The sequence below is a fragment of the Miniopterus schreibersii genome (genome assembly GCF_964146895.1).
Source record: "Miniopterus schreibersii genome assembly, chromosome: 19".
In the NCBI taxonomy this organism is placed as follows: Eukaryota; Metazoa; Chordata; class Mammalia; order Chiroptera; family Miniopteridae; genus Miniopterus; species Miniopterus schreibersii.
The window spans coordinates 27042258-27063220 of NC_138119.1; the positions used below are offsets into that span (position 1 = coordinate 27042258).

The window sequence follows — 20963 nt, forward strand, 5'->3', positions numbered from 1 at the left end:
TTGCATTTAGTCTTCAATGACCCATTTCACTGACGAGATACTGACTTTTGGGTTCAGCACTTTGCTTAGAGTCATGTGGTGAGTAAGCAGCAGAGGCCCCTAATTCGAGGCAAAGGCAAAAAAAACAGAACAAAACAGGAAGGAAAAAAGCATTTAACAAGCACAATCCCGAATCAGGTTTCCTTAAAAACCCTTATTTCCTTATAACACTTGTGTTTTGTAGAATTCTGCAAGGTAGATTTCACTCCCCTCTTCCTGAGGTTCAGAGAGGTGAGGTGATGTGCCCAGGTACACGCAGCCGTTCGCCATTACACAGAGATGGGGCCTTACGGTCCCCAGGCAACTCTATAGCCAGAGCTCTGCTTGGCCTCGTGCCTTCCCCCCGCACCCCAGACAACACGAGGCCTCTCTCCCACTTGCTTCTCACAGACATAGTCCTGCAGGCCGTGTATTGGTCTGTAAGTTGGAGGAAAATATCAATGTTTAGGGCAGTCATGAGAAGCCACCCACCCTGAATGGCAGGAAAACATGTGAGCCCTCCTAGGCCTCAGATGTCCCCAGGACACAGGTCCAATTTGTGGGCCTTGAATTCCTGCTAGCTCCGCTTAGAGCCGCCTTGATCCCAAATGAAATGAATTTCTACGTATGTGACATCTAAATTTTCCACCTCATGAAAATCTTTATTACAGCATAAGCAGATGCATATTGATCACTGCTTATGTGCCTGGCCTTGGGCTGTGTCCTGAAAATACAGACACAAATAAGACAGGCCAAAGGGAAAGGCAGAAAAGAACAGTGAAATAAATGCCAAGTTAAAGCACTTGTCAAAGTGCTGCAGGAACTATTAATTCAGCTTGGAAATGTACTGGAAGGCTCCCTGGAGGAGGTGGCGTTTGAGTTAGACCGTGAAGGACGAGGGCTTCTCTGGATAGAGAATGAAGGGTCGGGCATTGCGAGCTAAGAGAAGAGCTAAGACTGACGGTCTGTTTTTCCCCACAACCACTGCCCTAACCCCTCACACCTCTGAGCAAACCTCACCACCAAAGCCAAGTACAATAAAGGAGGCAAATCTCTTCTTCAGGAGAGCAAGGGAAGGGATTACGTCTGGATATGTATTCTGCCCCCAGAGCCTGTAGGCCTGGCAACTGAAAGATGCTCGTTTAATATTAATGGAAGAAAGGCGAGAACAGACCACGGTCCCCAAGGCTGGAGCAGCTCTGCATCTTCAGTCTGAACGCACGCCGGCGCACTTGGTGGTCTCTGTGAGTTCAGGGCCGCTGTTCCCAGTCTTGTGTCAGTCACGTTGCCCCTTTGCTTTGACTTCTAGGGGCCTCATAACAAGATCCATGGCATCTGTCAGAACCTTGCGGTCGGCTTTGGCTGTATCTCATTTACTGCCTCTCTTCCTTCCACCCTCATGTGCTTGCTAATGTTATCATTTATCTTGTTGTGAATTGTACATCTAAATAAGTACCTTTGAATCTGTTTTTGAACCAAAGCGGGTAAAAAATTTAAAGGTGAATAAAATACATTGGCAAATATAGGACCAAACCCAAGGTAAAGGAATATTGCTCGTGCAATTGCTCTCCTGGTGGAGAAGGGGCCAGGGAGCCAGGCAGAGGGAAGGCTGCCGGCTCTGCTGCCAGGGCAGGCAGGGAGGGAGGCTGTGCACAGCCTCTCAAGGCCTTGGCACTGCTCCTGGGGCTCGTAGGCAGACCCAAATTCCTGTAAATGTGGATATGCAGCTCTCAGTTCTTTAATAAACTTCAAACTGGATCAGAGGGGCCACAGGAGTCAGGAACGAATGCTGCAGGAAAGCAAAGATGTCTTCTGAAAATATAGAAGCGGACTGTCTGTGAGAACAGCAGCCCATTTGGGCATCACCTCCTGCTTCCTTATTTGATTTGGTGGGATGGACAGCCAAGCTGACCAAGGAAAAAAGTCATAAAAAGTAGGTCTAGCATCAGAAGCTTTGCTCACCATACTGTAAAAGACATACTCTGGGCCAAACAGATCGGAAGCAGCAGGAAGATTTATTCGCTTCTCTCCCCGCTCAACCTCCCTGACCTCCTGCTATGAGGTTCCAGGCAGCCCTGGCCTCTCTCCCATTCCCTCTGTCCCAGCCCTGGGTCAGTCAAACTCTTGCTTTCAAGTTTCAGGATGTGCCAGGAAGCAGCCCCCAGGAGGTGTTGATTCAGTGGGAAAACCTTGCCTTAGCTTTATGTTTAGCTCATAGAAGCACTATTTTTGTTTGTGAGTTGTAGTTTTAAGGACAGGCAGATATCGTTCATGGTCAGGTAGCATGACCACAATCCTTTCACGGACCCTGGAAACTTAAGGTAAGTGGTGTGAGTGGTAGGGCTTTTCTTGGCCACTTCATGCTTGTCTGTGCTCTTTGCTCAAGTCACAGGGTTCACGGGCTGAGCGTGGAGCTCAGAGAGCAGCTCTTGACTCTGTCAGGAGGGAGCACCGTGGGCTGTGAATCTACTTGGGGGCCAAGGTGGCTCTGATCAGCTGCACTTCTGATCATATGTGGGACTATGGTTGCCCCAGCGAGGGGACACCTTCCAGGCCTGGTGCTGTGAGGCTTCCCCTGGAGACACTGAACCGGTCTCTGAGAGTCACAGATTCCCCATTCCCCATGGTGGCCTTCCTATCATGCATTCCTCCACCAGTTGTTTGTCCTGCCTCTGCTGTGTGCAGACCCTGGGGATAGAGTGTCAGCAAGGCAGGCAGAGTCCCTGCCCATCCAGACGACAAGCTGGCAAGGACCTTGGCCAAGTCAGTGAGCTAAGGGAGTGCGAGATGACATCTGAGCTAGGGCCTGAGGAAGAGTAGTGACTGGCGGGGCAAAGAGGAGGAGGAACGACAAGTCACAGGAACAGCATGTCAGGCATCTCAGAGGCTGCAGAGAGTCTGGTGTGGTTGGGAATCTCTAGGAAGAAGAGCATAGGGAGGTCCAGGTGAGGTATGAGCCAGGTTCCACAGGCCGGGCTACGACTCGTGTGCCTCTGACAGGCCGAAGCCTGGAAATAGGAGTGCAATTTGGGGAGATAAAGGGGAACCAGCCCCTACCCCGAGTCCCTACGACTTTAAGATTGACCAGCATCTTAGTGGAGGGCCAGCAGGCAGCAGCAGTGCGATTGCCCAGCAAGATTTCTGACATGCAAGCGTGATGGCATTTGTTTCAGCCACAGAATCTGGCCTCCTCCCCCTCCCCGCAGAGGGACTGGAGCTGGCCAGGGAGAGGTGGCTTCAACCAGTGGAAATGGGCACGGGGGAAGGGAGCAGTCAGGGGTGAAGGCAGCATGGCCAGCTCTGGGTTGGGTGTGGAGGGTGGGCATGAGGCACGTGCAGGAGGGCAGCGAGGGGCTATCGCAGACACTCACGATGCTCCACTGGTGCCGCGTCTGTGCGTCTGTGCGTCTGTGCGCCTGTGCTGCGCGCTGTTGGGTCCGGGTTTGCATCCTTGTGTCATCTCAGCGTGTGCCTGGACCACACACCTGTGTTGCAGCTTGCGCACACTGCTGAGCAGGTGGGAGGCCTGCGAAAGCTGTTAGTCTGAATAGGTTCATTTGACATCTTGAGGGAGCACAGGAAGGCCCTTTGATTTGTTCTGTACGTCAGACCACACGCACGAACAGGCCTTTTATAAGCTCCAAAGCGGAGGGAACGGCCTGGCTGTAGGAGTTTCCTCTTTGTTAGCACAAAGAGGCTTTTTAGAAGAGGCTCCCGCAGACAGGCCGCATCTGGAGCCCACGGTCTGCCCCCGGGCTGGGGCAGTGAGCGGCATCGTGGTGAAGGTCAGTTTTCCTCCGCACGGCCTGCGGGCTTCTGGGCCAAACACACCTCAGCTCTGCTGCGGAGAACGCAGGGCGGGCGGCCACCTTATTGACCAGATGAAAACCAGCGAGGCGGAGTGGAGCAGAGCGGGGCATGGGGTTTACTGCCAGTAATTGCTTGTGCTGTCCTGTCCTTCGGCAGATCCTGATGTAAATAGCTCTCTCTGGGAGCAGAGCCTGGGTCAGGCCAGTTAAATGCCGGCCTGCCTCATTACAGGCCGACTCCCTGTGTGCCCAGCAGGGGGTGCTGGAAGCCTGGGGACAGGCACCTCACTGCAGAGCTGGGTGGGGGAGCTGCCCAGCACTGACTACCTGGCACCCTTCCACCCCTCCTGGCCACCACTGCTCTTGCCCACACCTACCAGACTCTTCTCAGACGTTGGTCAAGCCCAAGTATACACGGAGAGCTGACCTCGGTGCTTCTCTCCCTGTCCCCGCACATATTTCACCCACCCCGACACCTGTTCTTTTCCTGGCCTGTGAATTCCCAAAGAGCAGGGACCATGCTTTCTCCATCACGCCCGACCTCTGCGTGGTGCCTGAAACAATGTGCATTCAGTACATGTTTGTCAAATATGAGGCGAGAGAGAGAAAGTGGGAAATAAGAACCAGGGAACTCCCAGGGCCTCAGCTCCCTCACTGAGCACTGATGTGACCTTGAGCCTCAGATTTCTCATCTGTGAAATGAGGCTCAGGAGGGGAGAATTAGCCCCCCTGCTCAGCAAGAATCGCTAGTTATGCTTTTCTGCCTTCCAGCTACTTGATGAGAGCTGTGGTCTGGGATGCGGAGGAGCTGGTGGGTTCCCAGTTCAGGCTGCCATTTCCTGGCTGTGAGGCCTACAGGACATCCCTTCCCCTCCTGGCCCTCAGTTTCCTCATCTGTAACACAGAAGCAGATCAAAGTGATATGTGAGGTCCTTTCAGCCCAGCTGTTTGTGGTTATAGTTAAATCATTAGGTATCTATCACCCACATTCTGAGTTCCTAGCCTGGCTCACATAGTCCCAAAGAGTGGCTAAAACAAAGGCCATTTTTTATTTGACTTTCAAATGCTTTGCTTATCTTGTGGCATATTTTACTTTCCACTCTTCATTTTACTGCTGCAAAAACTAAACGTTGTTTGCATTCCCTGAACAAGTCAGTTGCTGTGGATGGGGAAGGGGTGACAGAGTGACCTCTGGGAATGCTCCCAACAGTCCCAGCTGTGAGTGTCGGGTCTGAATTCGGCCACTAATGGCATTGAAGGCTGAGTGAGTCTGGAAGACGCCTTCCCCTCCTCCTGTTTGCTACAGAGGCTTTGTGGAAGAGGGGGCAATTTCAAGATGAATGAAAATATTGACAGAGAGGAGTTGAATTAATTGGCAAAAGACAGAACCTGGAATCCAGCTCTCTAGATCTGTTATATCACTTAACCTTCCAATTCTCAGTTTCTTTATCTGCCATGGGGCTAGTGACAGTACCTATGGTAAGGTTATTATAAGGATCAAATAAATACAATATGCAAAGAGTAGATGGCACATCACCCAGCTCTTAGTAAGTAGTCAGTGTTGTTACTGCTGATTATGGCCGAGGGGGGCGTTGTTTAGGGGTGGCATGGAGTAGGACAGATTGGAATTGGAATTGGAATTGGAATTGGGAGGCCCAGACACTGGGGGGAGAGGCAGTGTCACCTGGGAGGATTTTAAGGAAGGAGGGAGGACCGATCATAAGGGGAGAGAGCAGGTAAGGAGGGAGACCCTGACTCAGAACTACAGGCAAGGGGGGTGCCAGGGAGAGGATGACCGAGGAGAGGAGAGACCATGAGGCCTCAGAGTTGAGAGCTCTGAGATCTGTCTTCTGAGCATTTATATCGTGGTGTTAGCTATTTATTTAGTTAGGGAAACTGCAGTCAAATGGGGTCGGTATCCGGGCCAGGTTCCCCAGGAACACCTCTGGCTTTAGTAGGAATATAAGTCGGCTCTCCAGCTCCCACCTGCCCCACGGCTCTGTCACTGTCACTCTGATGGATGCTGCCTGGTGAGTCCAGAATCACACACCTCAGGAAGTTCATTGTCTCTGTCTGGCCCAAGACCTTCATGCATTTCTTGAAGTGAAGGTGAAGCCCCGGGGAAGAGAGACCTGAGAAGCCTGTAATTCTTCCCTGCCAGCCCTGTCAACTCCTCAGGTGCCAGAGGGACGAGAAACTGCGTAAGAGTCAGACCTGGAGACTTAGGAGAAAGGGCATTTTCACCAGGGGCCTGAGCTGACAGTTCCTGTTCCCTGGCGAGGTTGGCAGGTCTTGGCTATTTCAGGTGCTTCTCAGCAGGTGCTCTTTACTGTCCCCCGAACCCTGGCCTGGCAAGGAGGTGGGGGGAGTGCAAGGAGGGGGTGATGAAGCCTGTGGCTTTCTCCAGCATTCTCACTGCAGATGACATAAATTATCATCTGAGCATGTGCACTGCCCCACCTGCCTGCCTTCTGAACCCCCTCCCTCCTGCCTGAGAAACTCCAACCAAGTCCCTCCCAGAATACTCTCAACCCCACAGAGCTCCTCTGACCTGGTGGGAAGGAGAGCTTGAGTCTGCAGCCTGGCAAAGAGAAGGCTTCTGGATGAGTCATTTGCTGTCTTTGACTTTGCAAAGTGTGTATGGGAGGAAAGGGCACTGACCAGCTGCTCTCCACGTCTGTGAAGAAAGCCAGTGGAATTGGATTTGAGTCAAAGCAGACAAAGCTGTGTATGTTTTGTCTGCTTTATAAAATTGACCATTGACCAATATAAAATTGACCACTGGACAATTAAATACAGAGTGAACCTTCAAAAAAGAGAGTAGCAGTGAGGGCTGGAAGAGCCAAAGGCCTTGCTCTCCCAGACTCTCTTCATCTATACAAAATGAGAACACTTGCCCCACGTCTGCGGCAGGGCCACTGCGGTCCCGAAGGAGACAGTGTGTGTGCCAGCTTTCTGCCAACCACAAGCAGGGAACAAATGTCAGTTGTCATATTGTTATGCCAGGGGTAATGGCCACTTGCATTGAATGGTTTAGAAGACACAGGACTGGACCAGGTGACCTCCTGAGGTCCCTGTGACTCTAGCATCTCTCCTTGGGCTCCTCTGCCTTTGTTATCAGAGGAACTGCTGGCTGTTGAGAAACAAAGGAGAAGAAATGGGAGGGAGCCTGTGGACAGGAGGTGCTGGCGCCTGGGGTCTCTAATCTTTGAGGCTTGGAGATTGTTCCTAGAAGTGAGGGTGATAACCTAAACTGAAGGGCCAGGAAGTCTAGAGTCCTCCTATTGAGACACCAGGCATTGTGCAGCTCCCGGCCCATCCCTTCCTTTAGCCTTCACAGCAGGGGCGGGAAGGGCCCCTGCCATTGAGATAAGTTCACAGGTGGCACCAGAAGCTCCCCCCTCCCTTGACCCTGGGAGATTGCATTGTGGTGTCTGCTCTGGCCCAGGGCACCTCTGCTGCCTTATGCTGACAGCTGGGCGAGACTGGCAGCCCCTGAGTGATGGGCTTCACCTCTCCTAAGGGCTGTCTGCTGACAGGGTGCACTGGGCCCTTCAGGCCCGGAGCACTGTTTCTGAACATTGATCCCACCACACACACACACCTTGCCCCCTCCTGGCATCTAGATTCTTCTTGTTTGTTTTAGCTGCTGGTCTATGCCCTCTTGCTTTGGGGTGGTGAGAACTGACAGGGGGACCAGTGTGCAGTGCTATGTTCCCCCCGCCTCTGCTCCCCCACGCCAGCCAAGAACACTGCAGCATCCCTGCGTGAGGTCTGCGGGCTGAGTATCGGCATGGGATGGGGAGGACAAGTTGTCCAGATGTTCAGCCTCTGGGTCAACTCAGAAGCCCAGAAATTGTTTTCTAGTTGTGTCAGAGAAACACTGAAAAACGGAAAGCCGGATCCCGCAGCCCAATAAACCGGCCTTTCTGTTCTGTAGTGGGTTCAGGACCAGCTTCTGCCATCCGTATATCTGTCTATCGCTGTGCCATGTGCTTGCAATGATACTGTGTGGAAAAAAATACAGAATAAAGGAGTTGGAAGGGATGCAACCACTTGATATGCACCATAAGCCCCCTAATTCTGCATCAGCTGCTTCCTGAAAATTAAAATGTCAACTTTCCCAGATGCATTGATGTGCGTTGCTCTACCAGAAACAGGCTTGCCTTGTGTGGGGGTGTGGCTGATGGGCGCAAGACAAAGTTCCTTGGAAAAGATGGCCTTTGGCGGATTGCAGGGCCAGGCCCCTTTTGAGAGGAGCTGGTCCCCGAGTCTAGCGCAGATCACAAGCCAAAAGTAAGGCACACCACTGATCCTCTGAGTGACGGGTAGACTGAGCAGAGAGGAAGAAATAAGAGGACCTAGGAGAACCAAGAGAAAGTCAAGGCCTTGACTGTAGCCCTCACAGAGGGAAACACTAAGGTGCGCGTGACACAGGCAGAGGTGACATTGGCCAGGGCCCCAGCCCCAGCCTCCACAGCCCCTACCACAAGGACACTCTTCCGTGTCGGGTGGCATTTCTGCCTGGGTGTCGTTACATGTGCCGTTCCCCGTATGAGCACCCTCACCTTCTCTACCTAATTCCAGCTCACCCTTCTGGAATCATCTAAAAATCACCCCCAAAGAATGATGCACAATACATTTACTCAGCAACTGTTAAATGTCAAGCACCCGTCTTAAAGGTTCACTGATATTATCCAGCTTAATCTCCCGGATACTCTTATGAATCAGTAGTGTCACCTGCCTTTACAGACGAGGAAACAGAGGCCTGGGGAACAAGTCTGTCCGATTTCCGGAGCTTGTGCTCACGCTGTGTGTCACCCCACGCTGACTCCGCCAACTCCCGCCCACCCTGGGCCCCTTAGAGCCTTGGGCTTAAGCTGAGAGTTTGCCAGCCTGTCTCCCCGGAGGGCAGGGTTGTACTTTATTCCCTGCTAGCTTCAGGCGCTGGCACCACATGGTCTTAGTGGCCTTTTCAAAAGGCAAAACCCCACCAACGGCCTTATCCTACCTGTCCATCTCCAGTTTGTTTCCCACGTTTCTCGGTTGGCCCCGTTCCTTCATCTCTGTTTTATGTTCTACCATAAAACCAGGCAGGGATACTGGTGGAGCGGACTGGTGGGTGAGGAAACTGAGGAAGGCAGTGGCACCAGGGCCGGAGGGACGCTGGGGCTTGGGCCCTGCGTCCCGATGCTGCTCTGTCCCTCCAGGTGGCTCGAGTCAGTGCCAACATGGGCTCCCAGCTCTGGGAGGAGGAGAGGCCTGGCTGTCCCCTGTCACGGAGCAGCAACGGGTGTATTCCCTGCATGCAGAAGGTGCTCAATAAGTGTGTGTTGTGGCTTTGTGACCTCCACTCCCAATAACAAAACAGCTTTTTGTCAGATCAAAGGAAAAAGGAGCCAAAAGTGATTGCAGGGCCTACCGGTCCCCTTTCAGACATGCTTCGGGGACCAGGGGCTCATTGGAGTCATTCCCCCGCCCCTCCCAACACCCACTCTCCCCTTTTCCGTGGCTCAATCCCAGACAGCACACAGGAGGGCTGAGCCAAGCAGGGAGGTGGGGAGGGGCAGGGTGGCGTGGCCACGCTCACGTGAGCATGAGTGTGCACACGGACAGCAGAGGGGCAGTGATCACATCAGTCATTACCCCGGGGGTCTAAGACTGTGGTCTGAAGATCTGGGCCAGGCTGCCTGCGTCAGAGTCACCTGGGAGCTTGTTACAAGCACCGGTTTCTGACCTTGCCAAGAAGCATCTCCCTCCGTAGATAACAGCCTCTCCAAGTGGCTCTGAAGCCAGACTTGAGAACTGTCAATCTGACCTGATCCAGCCAAGGAGGAGCTTGACTTGCCCAAGGTCACACAGCGGCCAGTCAGCAGCAGAGCTGGGGCCACTCCAAGCCTGCGTTCTTTCTACTGCTCTCTGTGTGTTTCAGTTTGGGGATATGTGTCTGAGTCCAGTAAAAACCAAAATAAATCCCTTTTAGTTTACCTTCAGTTTTCTATGATTTACACCCTTAGCCTCTGTTCATTTATTCATAATGTCACTGAGCATTGACATTATATATATTATACATATTTTTTTTACTCCCCAATCTGAGCTCTTTTAAGCACTGGCTCCCGTTTTCTGTGCTGTCAGGAGTCCAGGCAGTCCATTCTCCTCCCACGGTTGCCTTTCCCCTCCATGTGCTGCGGGGACCCTCTTGCTCAGTGACCCTGCAGGAACTCCGGCTCCCCTTGGCCCCATTTTGGTGGGCTTGAGAAGGGCCAGACCCTCCTTGAATGCAACCCAGAAGAGGTGGTTGATTGTCCTGACTCACCTCAGATCCCAGGGAGATCGCTTTTTCAAATAAACTTGAAAATAGCTTCTCAGAAGGCCCTGCAGCCTGAGGAGCCTGGTGTCATTTCATTTCAGCTTAACAACCATTCATTAGAGGCTCCCAGGCTCAGGGCCATTGCTTAGTGAACCCTCAGAGGGACACGGAGATGGATGAGCGAGGCACAGTGCCGACCCTGCCCTGAGACACCCTCTGTCTCCCCACATTCCAGTAAGCCATGAGCTGTTCAGCATTCTGTATGGGCCTCGCACGCCCAACACGTCAGGCCCTACCGTGGGCTGGCAGGACCCTGGCTGGCCAGGAAGGATGGGACTTATCACTGGTGCCGGGATCTGTGTCAGGCTGTCTCCGAGGCTGGGCCTTCCCAGTGGGTGAGTAGAGGGGCCCTAGTAACAACCTCTGCAGACAGACCCTGGTGCCTCTCTGTTGGTGTGCCCTGTCTACAGGTGGCCAATGAGAAGAAAGATGATGTCAAGGGAAGAGCCCCGGTCCACACCCTGAAGTTCTGTTTCTGCCGAGCCGTGTGACCTTGAGCAGGTCACTCTGCCAGCTAAGCCCCAGTCTCCTCAACTGTCAGACTAAGGGATTTTGCACCCCTCCTGGAATTTTGGCTTAAATGAGAGAATGCATTTGAGTATGTGGAATAAGCTGTAAAGCACAATAAAAGGCACTGTGCTATTATGATCATTAATTGTTCATTCTTGAAGAGACTTTAGAGATGATCTCATTCAGTGGTTTTCAAAATGATTTTTTGGACCACGGAATCCTTTCCCAGAATGATGTCTGACAACAAAGCCCAATACATAAAACAGAAGAAAGCCTGGCACTGCTCTGGTGGGAGCTCAGGGAAGAGGCTGTCCAGCTGGTGAAAGCAGGTGTGAGGGCGGCTTGCTCAGGGCCAGGCCCTGCTGGGCAGCAGAACCTAAACGAGCACTCCGGTCTTCAACCCCAGACCAGGCTCTTCCCAGGACATCAGATCGCCCTCCACCGGAAGAGCCAAGTTTATACAAAAGAAATATTCGAGAGCAGTTGTACTTTGCAAAAACCTTCATCTCAGGGCTACTTCTAAGTATCAGCTCTCAGAGCTCATGTAAGAGATGGAAAAAATAAAAATTGATCCGACAGGGATGATGAAGTCTGTATTAGGGCAGCCTGAAATAAAGATGAGTGAAAATGGAAGTCCTTTAGGATTTTATTTATACTCGAGGAGCAAATAGGTTGTGCATTGAGAAATCGACCTGTAATCTCTCTTCTTCTCTCTCCCCACTAGACTACAAACATCAGAAATAGACGTGTGTGTGTGTGTGTGTGTGTGTGCGCGCGCGTGTGCACCCTTGCAGGGGCATACACATCACTTCTGTCACCCTAGCATGAGCCTCGCAAACAGGGGGATGGCCATAATTTACTCACTGAAATATTCATTGACCAGTGATTGAGCATTATATATGCCAGGCATGGGGCTGAAGGTGGGAAAACAAAAAACAATGGACTAAAGCACTGTGCCTGCCTTCAGGGAGCAACTGCCTAAGGAAAAGACAAATAAGCAAAATGCTGCTTCTCAACAATGGTTGCAACCGTCTGTGATGGAGGGTACATGTGGCTGCCCCACCAGGAAGGGTCTTCCGGCCCCGGGGGTCAGGGAGAGTCAGGAAAGCTTGTTGGAGTAGATGACTCCTAAGCTGAATCCTAAAGGTCACGTAGGAGTCAGGTTGAAGGAATGGGGCAGGAGATGAGATTGAAGGGCGCTTTTTGGGGACCTGAAATTGCTCAGTATGGACCGAGCATATAGAGTCACTGATGGGCAGGAGCGTTGATCTGACAGCTGCATCTGTCATGTCACAGAGTTTGGCTTGACCCATTTCCCTCCACTGGGAGACAATGCATCTGCAATGGAGACTCCAAACCCCAAACTCCGGGGACTCTGCAGCAGGGGTTGAGACAGGCGCCGTTTAGCTGAAACATGCACCAGGAAACGGCCTTCCCATCCATTAGGGCTCTGCACAAATACAGAGGGCTCCTGGTCCTCCCACATTGATGCAATTTGAGTGTTGGCCAGATGGGAGTTCTGAGGAACACTACCCTTTGCAGAGAGAGGCTCTGGAGGAAAGAGTTTAAGAAATGCTGCCTGCGATATTGTCCTCTTAGACATTCGTAAGGCTCATTAGCACGTCAAGGCTCTGAGAAGTCCTGCAGTAAAGCAGCAAATTTAACATTGTTGTGTAGCTCAAATTCATTTCATTTTGAAATTTTCGCTTTTGTGGCATCTGTTAAAATTTCATAAAATACTTGGAAAAGCTCATATGGGAAGCAACTGATTAATGTTTCTCACTTCGATGTTTCCCTTTCTCTCTCTAAAAATCAATAAAAACATATCCTCAGGTGAGGATTAAAAAAAAAACAAACAAAAAAAACAACAACCATCTGGCTGGTGTTGCTCAGTGGTTGAGCGTCAACCCATGAACCAGGAGTTTGCGGTTTGATTCCCGGTCAGGGCACATGCCCGGGTTTCGGGCTTGGTACCCAGCAGGGGGCGTGCAGGAAGCAGCCGATTACTGACTCTCTCATCATTGATGTTTCTCTCTCTCTCCATCTCCCTTCCTCTCTCTGAAATCAATAAAACATATTTAAAAAAATAAAAACCTATTGCAAGTTGCTTCCTAGAGGTTCAGATATGGTTTGAGTCAAACATGTCCCTGAGTGTACCTGCCACATGCATTATGAGCCAGAAATGACAGGGCTTTCCCATAATCAGACATCGGCCCAGGGGAGAGCCCTGTAATACGTAGTCGTAGTTTATGCTGTGCTCAGAGCCAGGCTCATGAGACTGTGTTGCTGCCTGTCTGTCCTCTGCATGAAGTATCGTGAACATCAGGAAATGCCCGTTGGACATCTAGTGGATCTGGGATTTGGTGGCTTGGGTATAAGTTCCTTAGAGGAAACGTATCTGTTAGGTGACTTTTACCTACTCTGAGCCTTGATTTCTTCTCTAGAATGGGGATAATAACTAATGGTCCCAGTGACCCTGATAGTGCTGTCTTAAGTAACTTGAAGTAGCATCGAAACGCCTTGGACACTGTGCAGCACTGGCCAGTGTTTGTGACTGTTGGGACGAGCTCATGGCAAGGCCGGGGGCCCTTTTTCCCGGTCAGCTCCGCGAGGATCAGGAGGCTTCCCGGTGAGACCAGCTCTTACCTCCCACACCAGCCCCGTTCACCCAGGGTCCAGGTCTGCAGGTGGCGGTCTCAGCTGGAGCCGTGCCCCGGGGATGGGCCGAGCTTTCTTCCCTGGAGTGTGGTTTAGGCCAGAGGTGCTCAGACTCACATGCATGAGAATCACCTGGGAGCTTTGGGAGTTCAGATTCAAGGGCTCCCCGATTCAAGGGCTCCCACCTGGAGACTCCAATGCAGTAGGTCTGAGGTAGGGTAAGAAAAGTGGTTTTTGAAAAGCTTGTCAGGTGATGCTGAATTGAGGGCCAAGGATGGGTTACAGGGGGCCCAGCTCAGAGGCCGGGACAGTCTCTGGGAGGAGGCCAGCTGGTGTCTGCAGCCTGCTGGCCCGGGGAATGGAGAGGCTGGGGGTTGTTTCTCTTGACAAGGACACGGCAAGAGTCCATTTCTTGCTGTTGGGGAGCCGAGAAGAGTGTTAGGCAAGTGAAGGCAGTGACCGAGCACAGCCCCGGGAGGCCTTGGCAGGGACGTGACAAGGCTGGGGACCAGGGCGCGGGGCTGGAAGCCAGAGCAGCGCCCGGGTGGCGCGTTAACTCAGCCTGTCTTTCTCTCTCGCCCAGATCGTGTTTCGGAAGATCAGCGACGTGAAGCGGGAGGAGGAGGAGCGCATGAAACGCAAGAACGAGGCCCCCCTGATCCTGCCCCCGGACCACCCCGTCCGGAGACTCTTCCAGAGGTTCCGGCAGCAGAAAGAGGCCAGGCTGGCGGCCGAGAGGGGCGGCCGGGACCCGGACGAGCCAGACGTGGAGAAGGGCAGTGTCCTCGCCGAGCGCGCCTCGGCCAACCACAGCCTCGTGAAGGCGAGCGTGGTCACGGTCCGGGAGAGCCCCGCCACGCCCGTGTCCCTGCAAGCCTGTCCCCCGGGGGCGGGGGCGCCCGACCTGGCCAAGCTGCACGCGCCCGGGTCCGAGTGCCTGGGCCCCAGGGGCAGCGACTGCGCCAAGCGCAAGGGCTGGGCCCGCTTCAAGGACGCTTGCGGGAAGGGCGAGGACTGGAACAAGGTGTCCAAGGCCGAGTCCATGGAGACGCTCCCCGAGAGGACCAAGGCGTCAGGGGAGGCCACGCTGAAGAAGACAGATTCTTGCGACAGCGGCATCACCAAGAGCGACCTGCGCCTGGACAACGCGGGCGAGGCCCGGAGCCCCCAGGACCGGAGCCCCATCCTGGCCGAGGTCAAGCACGCCTTCTACCCGATCCCCGAGCAGACGCTGCAGGCCGCCCTCCTGGAGGTGAAGCTCGAGCTGAAGGAGGACATCAAGGCCTTGCACAGCAAAATGACCAACGTCGAGAAGCAGCTCTCGGAGATACTCAGGATATTAACTTCCAGAAGGGCCTCTCAGTCTCCCCAGGAGCTGTTCGAAATATCCGGGCCCCAGTCCCCGGAATCCGAGAGAGACGTCTTCGGATCGAGCTGAGAGGTCTGTCAGGAAAGAGTCAGAGACAAAAACCGACCACCCTGCCCTGGGCAACACCCCCACCACACACACCTACATGACCGACAACTTTCAAAAGTAGGCTTTTCCCGGCAAAATCAAAGTGGGACCAGTTGCTTAGGCGGCACGCTCCCTGCCGAGGGCGTGGGAGAGGAGGGTGCCACCCTGGCAGCCCCGGCTGCGTCGGAACTGTCCGCACAACTTCAGGAGAGGGGGCATGCTCTGTCGAAAGGGTGTTCAACTTCATTTTCGATTTTTTACTGCCTTGATATTTGTAAGAGATTAAAACTAGCAGAAAAGAGCAGCAGCCACTTGGACATCGGTGGGGGAGCGCTCAGTACCCCTCACGGATATTGGCTTCTTCTCCAAGACCCCAAAGACTGCAGTGGGCACAAGGATTTCCCAGCATTCCCTGTCCTTGTACAGCCTGTGTCCGACGTCACCGTATATTTTCCTACAGTCGTCATTTGTAACAAGCTCGGGACAAGGAGAGTTTGAGGGACAGGGAGGGGAGAGCCTTTCAACTTTCTGTCTCTAGTGGTTAAGGCCAAAAAGCAGCTGAGGTGCCGGGGGTGCCTCCCATAGACACGGGGAGCAGGGACTCCTCAGGCCTCCTTTCCTCAAAGAGGTGAGCCAAGCAAGGGCTGGAGAGGGGCCCTTGGGATCCAGGGATTCTCCGCAGCTCGCTCCTATGGGATGGCCAGAGGGGAGGGCTCTGGAGGCCCCAGATGAATCTCGGGCCTTGCTTCCTGCCACTGGCCTCATCACACAGGCCCCTGTGCTTCTTGTCCTCCCCAACCTCTCCCCACGTGCTCCTGTGGCATTGCTCAGGGTATGGGGCATCGGCAGGAAGGGCGACGAGCCCAGAGTTGCTTCATTAGCCAAGCAGACACACACACACACACACACACACACAACCTCAGAAAAATGATTGTAGCAAGTGCTATGTTAATAATTCTCACTGGGATTGCCCTTCAGAAGTTTGTATTTTGTCCACTGCATGGGAGCCAGGCTTGGCCTTATTTTAAAGCTAATCTCTTTACCTCCTACTAAAGTCAGTAGGACTTCAAGAGAAACCGTGAGACTATTGCAGGCACATGATCGTCCCTGCTTCCAGAGCTGGAAAGAGAAAGTGGGGCAGTGGGTTTTCCAGCTGTCTCTGTAGGGTGATGGAGATGGTGGCCGTGGAGCTGTGGTCCATGGGGAAGATCCGAGCCCTGCCCAGAAAATGATCATGAGGCCGCTTGTGGGTCACACAAGACCCTATGCCAATGCCACTGTCCTCAGGGACACTCCATTGCTTCATAGGACCTGGGGTCAGGTCATTCGTGTGCCTGGGCTTCTTTCATAAGTGTCTTAGAAAGGAAAGAGTTCTCCCCAAGCAAAGTGGGGCTAGCCCAGGTGTATGCCCTGCAGACAGGAATCAGGACCCTTAAAAACTGACAAGCAAGGTTTGTGGTTTAGCTTTTAAAGTAGGCAGCTCTCGGAGAGTTAATTAGGCATGCAGGTGGTCTGGGCTGCTCGTGACAGCGTGGTCACCCAGGGCGCTGACTTTCCGCCCCAGTTACGCTGCAGCAGCCCTCTCGGCACCTCTGCCCGGCATTGCTTTGCTGCAGAGAACCTGGGTCCTAGTGCCAATTTCCCTCGTACTGAGGGACCTGACAGGTTAGGACCTCCCCTACCAAAGATACTCAGTGTTTCTGAAAGCCTCCTGCCTGGGCCACCCAGCCACCTGCTCGGTGGCGACGGCATGACCTAGCACTTGGCCCTTAGTTGTCTGTGCAGAGTGGGGCTGTCCTCTCCCGGCTCCCAGGGTTGGCGCAGATGGCCCTGGAGAGCAAAGTCTGGAGGTCAAGGCCAGGGACCTTCCCCAGAGGCCCTGCACACTCTTGTAGCAGCTTCTCACGTGAGGCTTACAGCGGTGGCCCCAGGCTTCCGAAGGCTGAGAAATTATTAGACTGAGCTTCAGGTGGAAGCACACAAAGAGGAGGAAGGGAAATTTCCTGAGGCCGAGGGATGATTGTTTGTGATTCTGGATAAAGCCGTGAGCTTTCAGCTTTTTTAACTTGAGAAGCTGCCAACTAATACTTGGGGCAGAGGCTGTAGAATATCCAGAATCCCATCCACCAGCTTCCCCAGAACGTTCTCGTTTGTTTCCTTTAACATGCTCCCTCACCTGCGTCCAAAGGTTCAGACCCACTACAGTTAAAGCAGGGCAGGGGCCCTAATCTCTCTAACGTCCAGCTTCAGAAGCACCTGCCCATCTCTCCGGGGACTGATGACAGGCTCCCGTTCAGCCCTCCCACTACCCCGCATCTCTGCCGAGGGGCACAGGTGTCTATTCAGAAATGACTCCCCGGCTGGGTCTGAGGAGCAAAGATGCTGATTCGTGAGGCTTTGAAGTCCAGACTTGTTTGTGGGGTGGGACGGATAAAGCTTCATGAATGTATTCCTGGGACTGACTCAGGATTCAAACTGGGCTTGACTGGAAGCCCAGACCTGTTCACCTCGAGGTCGCAGGGCCCACAGCATGTGCTTGTGTGAGTGACAGTGAGAGACCATGTGTGGCTGTAAATGCTTTTGTTTCCCATTTAAGGATTTTAGGGACTTTTGCTGTAATTGTTTTCTCTGAAAAAAATTTTTTAAATGAGCCAAACCTTCTCTTCTTTCATTTTTATGACATGCACTTGGCCAGAGGCTGCTCTGTGCTCAATACCTACTCTTGCCTGACGCTGCTCTGGGTCTCCGAGCAGGGACCGTGAGCTTTAGACACCAACTGAATCTTCCACCGTAAACCACGCCGTGATCCTCCGAAGACCTAACAAAAGGGAGAGTTTCCAGAAGAAGGGAGAGTTTCCAGAAGCTTAGTTGGTAAGATTTTAGTAGGAGACAAGAAAGAAGAGACATCCTGGTAAAGGAAGGGGGTTAGGAGAGGGCAGAGGTAAATATAGAGAAGGCAGAGCTATAGAGTTAGGGAAACTCGTCCCTTGGAAAGTTTGGGGAAGTTGAGAGTTCCACATAATGACCGTCGACATTCTAAATAATCTTTAGTAAGGTTGCTCCAGTTAGTAGAAAATGCACATGAAGCAAACCTATGATTTTTTAATAAAGCCAGCTGAAGGAGGGCCACCCTTAGAGCATTTAGGTGACAGGGATCCTATTTCTCAGAGGTATTCTTGAGAGCAAAAGAAACATTCCTAAATAGCCTGAAGGGGGCGCTCTCAGGGCTAGGAGCTGTTTTTTTTTTTACTGGGACAGTGTGCCTTTCATGGGATCCATTTTGCTTCTAAAGGATGGCCTTTGCCCTAGTTGTCTGACTCCTGACCAGGTGTCCCGTTGCACAGAAATTGTCCCGGCTATTGGCGGGCAACCCAATGTCAATCTGGCCTTGCTGTGACCAATTTATCCTCTTGAGAGTCTTTTGCTTTGGAGACTGAAGTCTCTCATAAGGAGGTGGCAAGCACTCCGGTAAGATTTATTTGCTGGACCCATGACCACTGATATTTTTTTAATTTTTTGCTCTCAAAAATTCCAAAGTAATTATACCAAAATTCTAGTGCACTTCTAATAAGAAAACAACAAATAGGATGGAACAGAAAGAGTGAAGCATTTAAATAGGTTCTGAACAAAGTGGGAGAGCTCAACCAAAGGGAGGGAGCCCAGACTCCTGGAGCAGACTCCCCAAACCAGAAGTGAGGGGGGCTCACGGAAGCCAAGAGCACAGCGGGGCTCACGTAGGGTACCTCACTCAGTTCTGAAGGGTCGTTGTCCTTTGGGGGTCGTTTCCTTTCGGTCCCACTTCTGACACCAAGGAATGTGACCTAAATGAAGAGGCTAGCTCAAAATTGTCTCAAAAAGATGAGTTTATTTGGGAATAGCAGAGGAATTGCAATTCTGGTCAAGCAAACTGTAGCAAACTATGGGCGAGTCCTGAATGCCAATTCCTCTACTATTCAGAAAATCCATCATCTTTGACAGTTTTGAGCTTGTCTCTTTATTTAGGCCAACAAAGCCAACTGTCAAACTTTTGTCCAAGCCTGTGTGGGGACTAAGTGAATGCCTTAGGAATATCAGGCGTAGGAAGAACCTCGTCTCCCCTTGTTGCATTGACCACCGTGTGGCATGTGGCCTTCTGGGAAGTCTTAGGAGCCCTGGTGGAGGTACAAGCTGATGTGCCGTTGATGGATAGATTGTACAGTGTTTTGCAATAAAGATGTTTAGCCTTAAGACCCTTGAATGGAACTCCAACCGTGATGGAGCTGCCAACACTCTTTCCCCTTTCCTCCCCCGTCACGTCATGTTGCTTAAACAGGAGGCCCCCTGAGGGCACACTCGGGCCCCAGCCCCTCTCCTGTGCAGATCCTGGTACTGCCTCCTCACTCGCTTCAATAAAAACCACCTTCACCAGCGCTTGTGCCTCCAACTGGAGGAGATTTCACTGTCCTCTCAGCACCCACGGCAGCCGTCAGAGAAATCACCATTTTCTCGAGAACCAAGGTGTTCATGTGGAGTTTTCATTTCCATCCCCCACAGTTCAAAAGAATCAATGTGAAATCTGCCTGAGGCTTAAATTAGTTTCACATGAGACTTCTTCATGTGAGCTTATCAGACTTATTCTGGAACCTCTAGAATTGGACTTAAATAGCCTGCAGGTGCCGGACCCGGTGGGTGCCCTCCCGGCCCGCCATGGAACTTTTTTTAGAGCCACTGTCTCTTTCTCTTTGACTTCTGGGTCCATCAGCTGTACAGTGAGAAGTTCACGGATCTTGTGTCAGGATATGAACTACCTTTGTGTTAAGAAAGATGCACCCCCCCCCCCAATGAATGTATTCTCTTAATATTCAGACACTGTATTTGTGCGTCAGTTGGACTGTCCCCATCTGACATCCTGCCAACACTGAAAGGACACCTACTCATGAGCAGCTTGTCATCCTGGGGCTTCTCCTTATATTGACACTCTTTCCATTGAGTCCTGCCAAATCCTTCATTGGGTTTTCTTTTTCCTTTGCATCGGTCACTTTGTCCGAATGAGCATGAATAAAGAGAAGTGCGAATGAGCCGACACTATTTTTGTGGCCAGCGGAGGATGCTGCCAGGACTCCCCTGTATGTCTGCAGCTTGGGAATGTAAAGAGGGACAAGTGGGCCCCTCCATTGATGAGATTCCCTTCTCAACATTTTTAAACAAGCACAAATAATATTTGTAAAAAAAAATGTTTAATTTTATTTATTATGGTAATAAACTATTTTATACATGACACTTTTGCCTTTCCTTCTGTAATTTCAATTGGGTGTTCTGACTTAAAACGAGACAAGAACGGTACTTCCAATTCCTTTTTGAGAGTTTGGGGAGCTCTAATTCAGAGGCACCTGCAATTGTGGGTTTTGGAAAACTTTAAATTCTAGAGACATCAGGATTGTGTGTCGAAGTGCCGCACAGCAAGAGAAGTTGTGAAGGTGCTTTGCAACATGACCTTGAGGTGGAGCTGTGTCTGCTCTACCGGTGCACAGAGATGTCTTCAAAAACCCAGTCGTGGAAAACTGTGGTACAACACATGACCTCCACTTAGAAATGAGCTTTTTTATTTTGAACAATTTGGATTGAAATTTGTATAAGATATATCAATGCTGCCCTGCCTTTTAAAATACAGTGTGGGGGGACAAAACAAAAAAAAACCCTGAATCTTTTCAGAATGACTCAGCATCAGCAGGATGAGTTTGACCTGTGCTTTAATTCACTGGTGGGCTCAGAGCTATGAAGGGAGAGGACTGCTTGGCCCTAAGCTAACTAGGCCTCTGCACCAGCACTGCTTCAGTTCTGCTATGGCTTTAACAGGCGTTGCCTCCTGCTCACGGCAAGATTCTCCACAATACTGCCAACCTGAATTCTTATTTAACACCGGTGGACCACATTTCAAAAGTGGCACTTTTCTTTTTATAGATAGTACAGCTGTAGGGATGAAGCCTCTGTGATCAAGCCACATTCAGGCCTCTGCTTGGTCTTGTAAGGCCACAGTATGAATACAGTATCTTTAATGACATTCTCTTCTCCTCACACCTTATTGTTTAATTACATTGCAGAAAAGCATAATAAAAATAATTGAAGGGTAGGTTGCTTAAAATTCTAAATGACTGACATCCAT

At 51.6% G+C, this 20963-nt stretch overlaps 1 protein-coding gene across 2 annotated transcripts in view; it reads left to right on the plus strand.

Annotated features, from left to right (window-relative positions):
- KCNH1 (potassium voltage-gated channel subfamily H member 1) overlaps window positions 1-14803 on the plus strand; it is a gene marked incomplete at both ends in the record, with an annotated part of 265348 nt that extends 250545 nt beyond the window's left edge. For both annotated transcript variants that reach the window (XM_081121280.1, XM_081121281.1), the window contains one exon: window positions 13949-14803. In XM_081121280.1, coding sequence (XP_080977406.1) covers window positions 13949-14803 — 855 coding nt within the window. The remainder of the gene's footprint in view (window positions 1-13948) is intronic.
- Between the last annotated feature and the right edge of the window lie 6160 nt (window positions 14804-20963).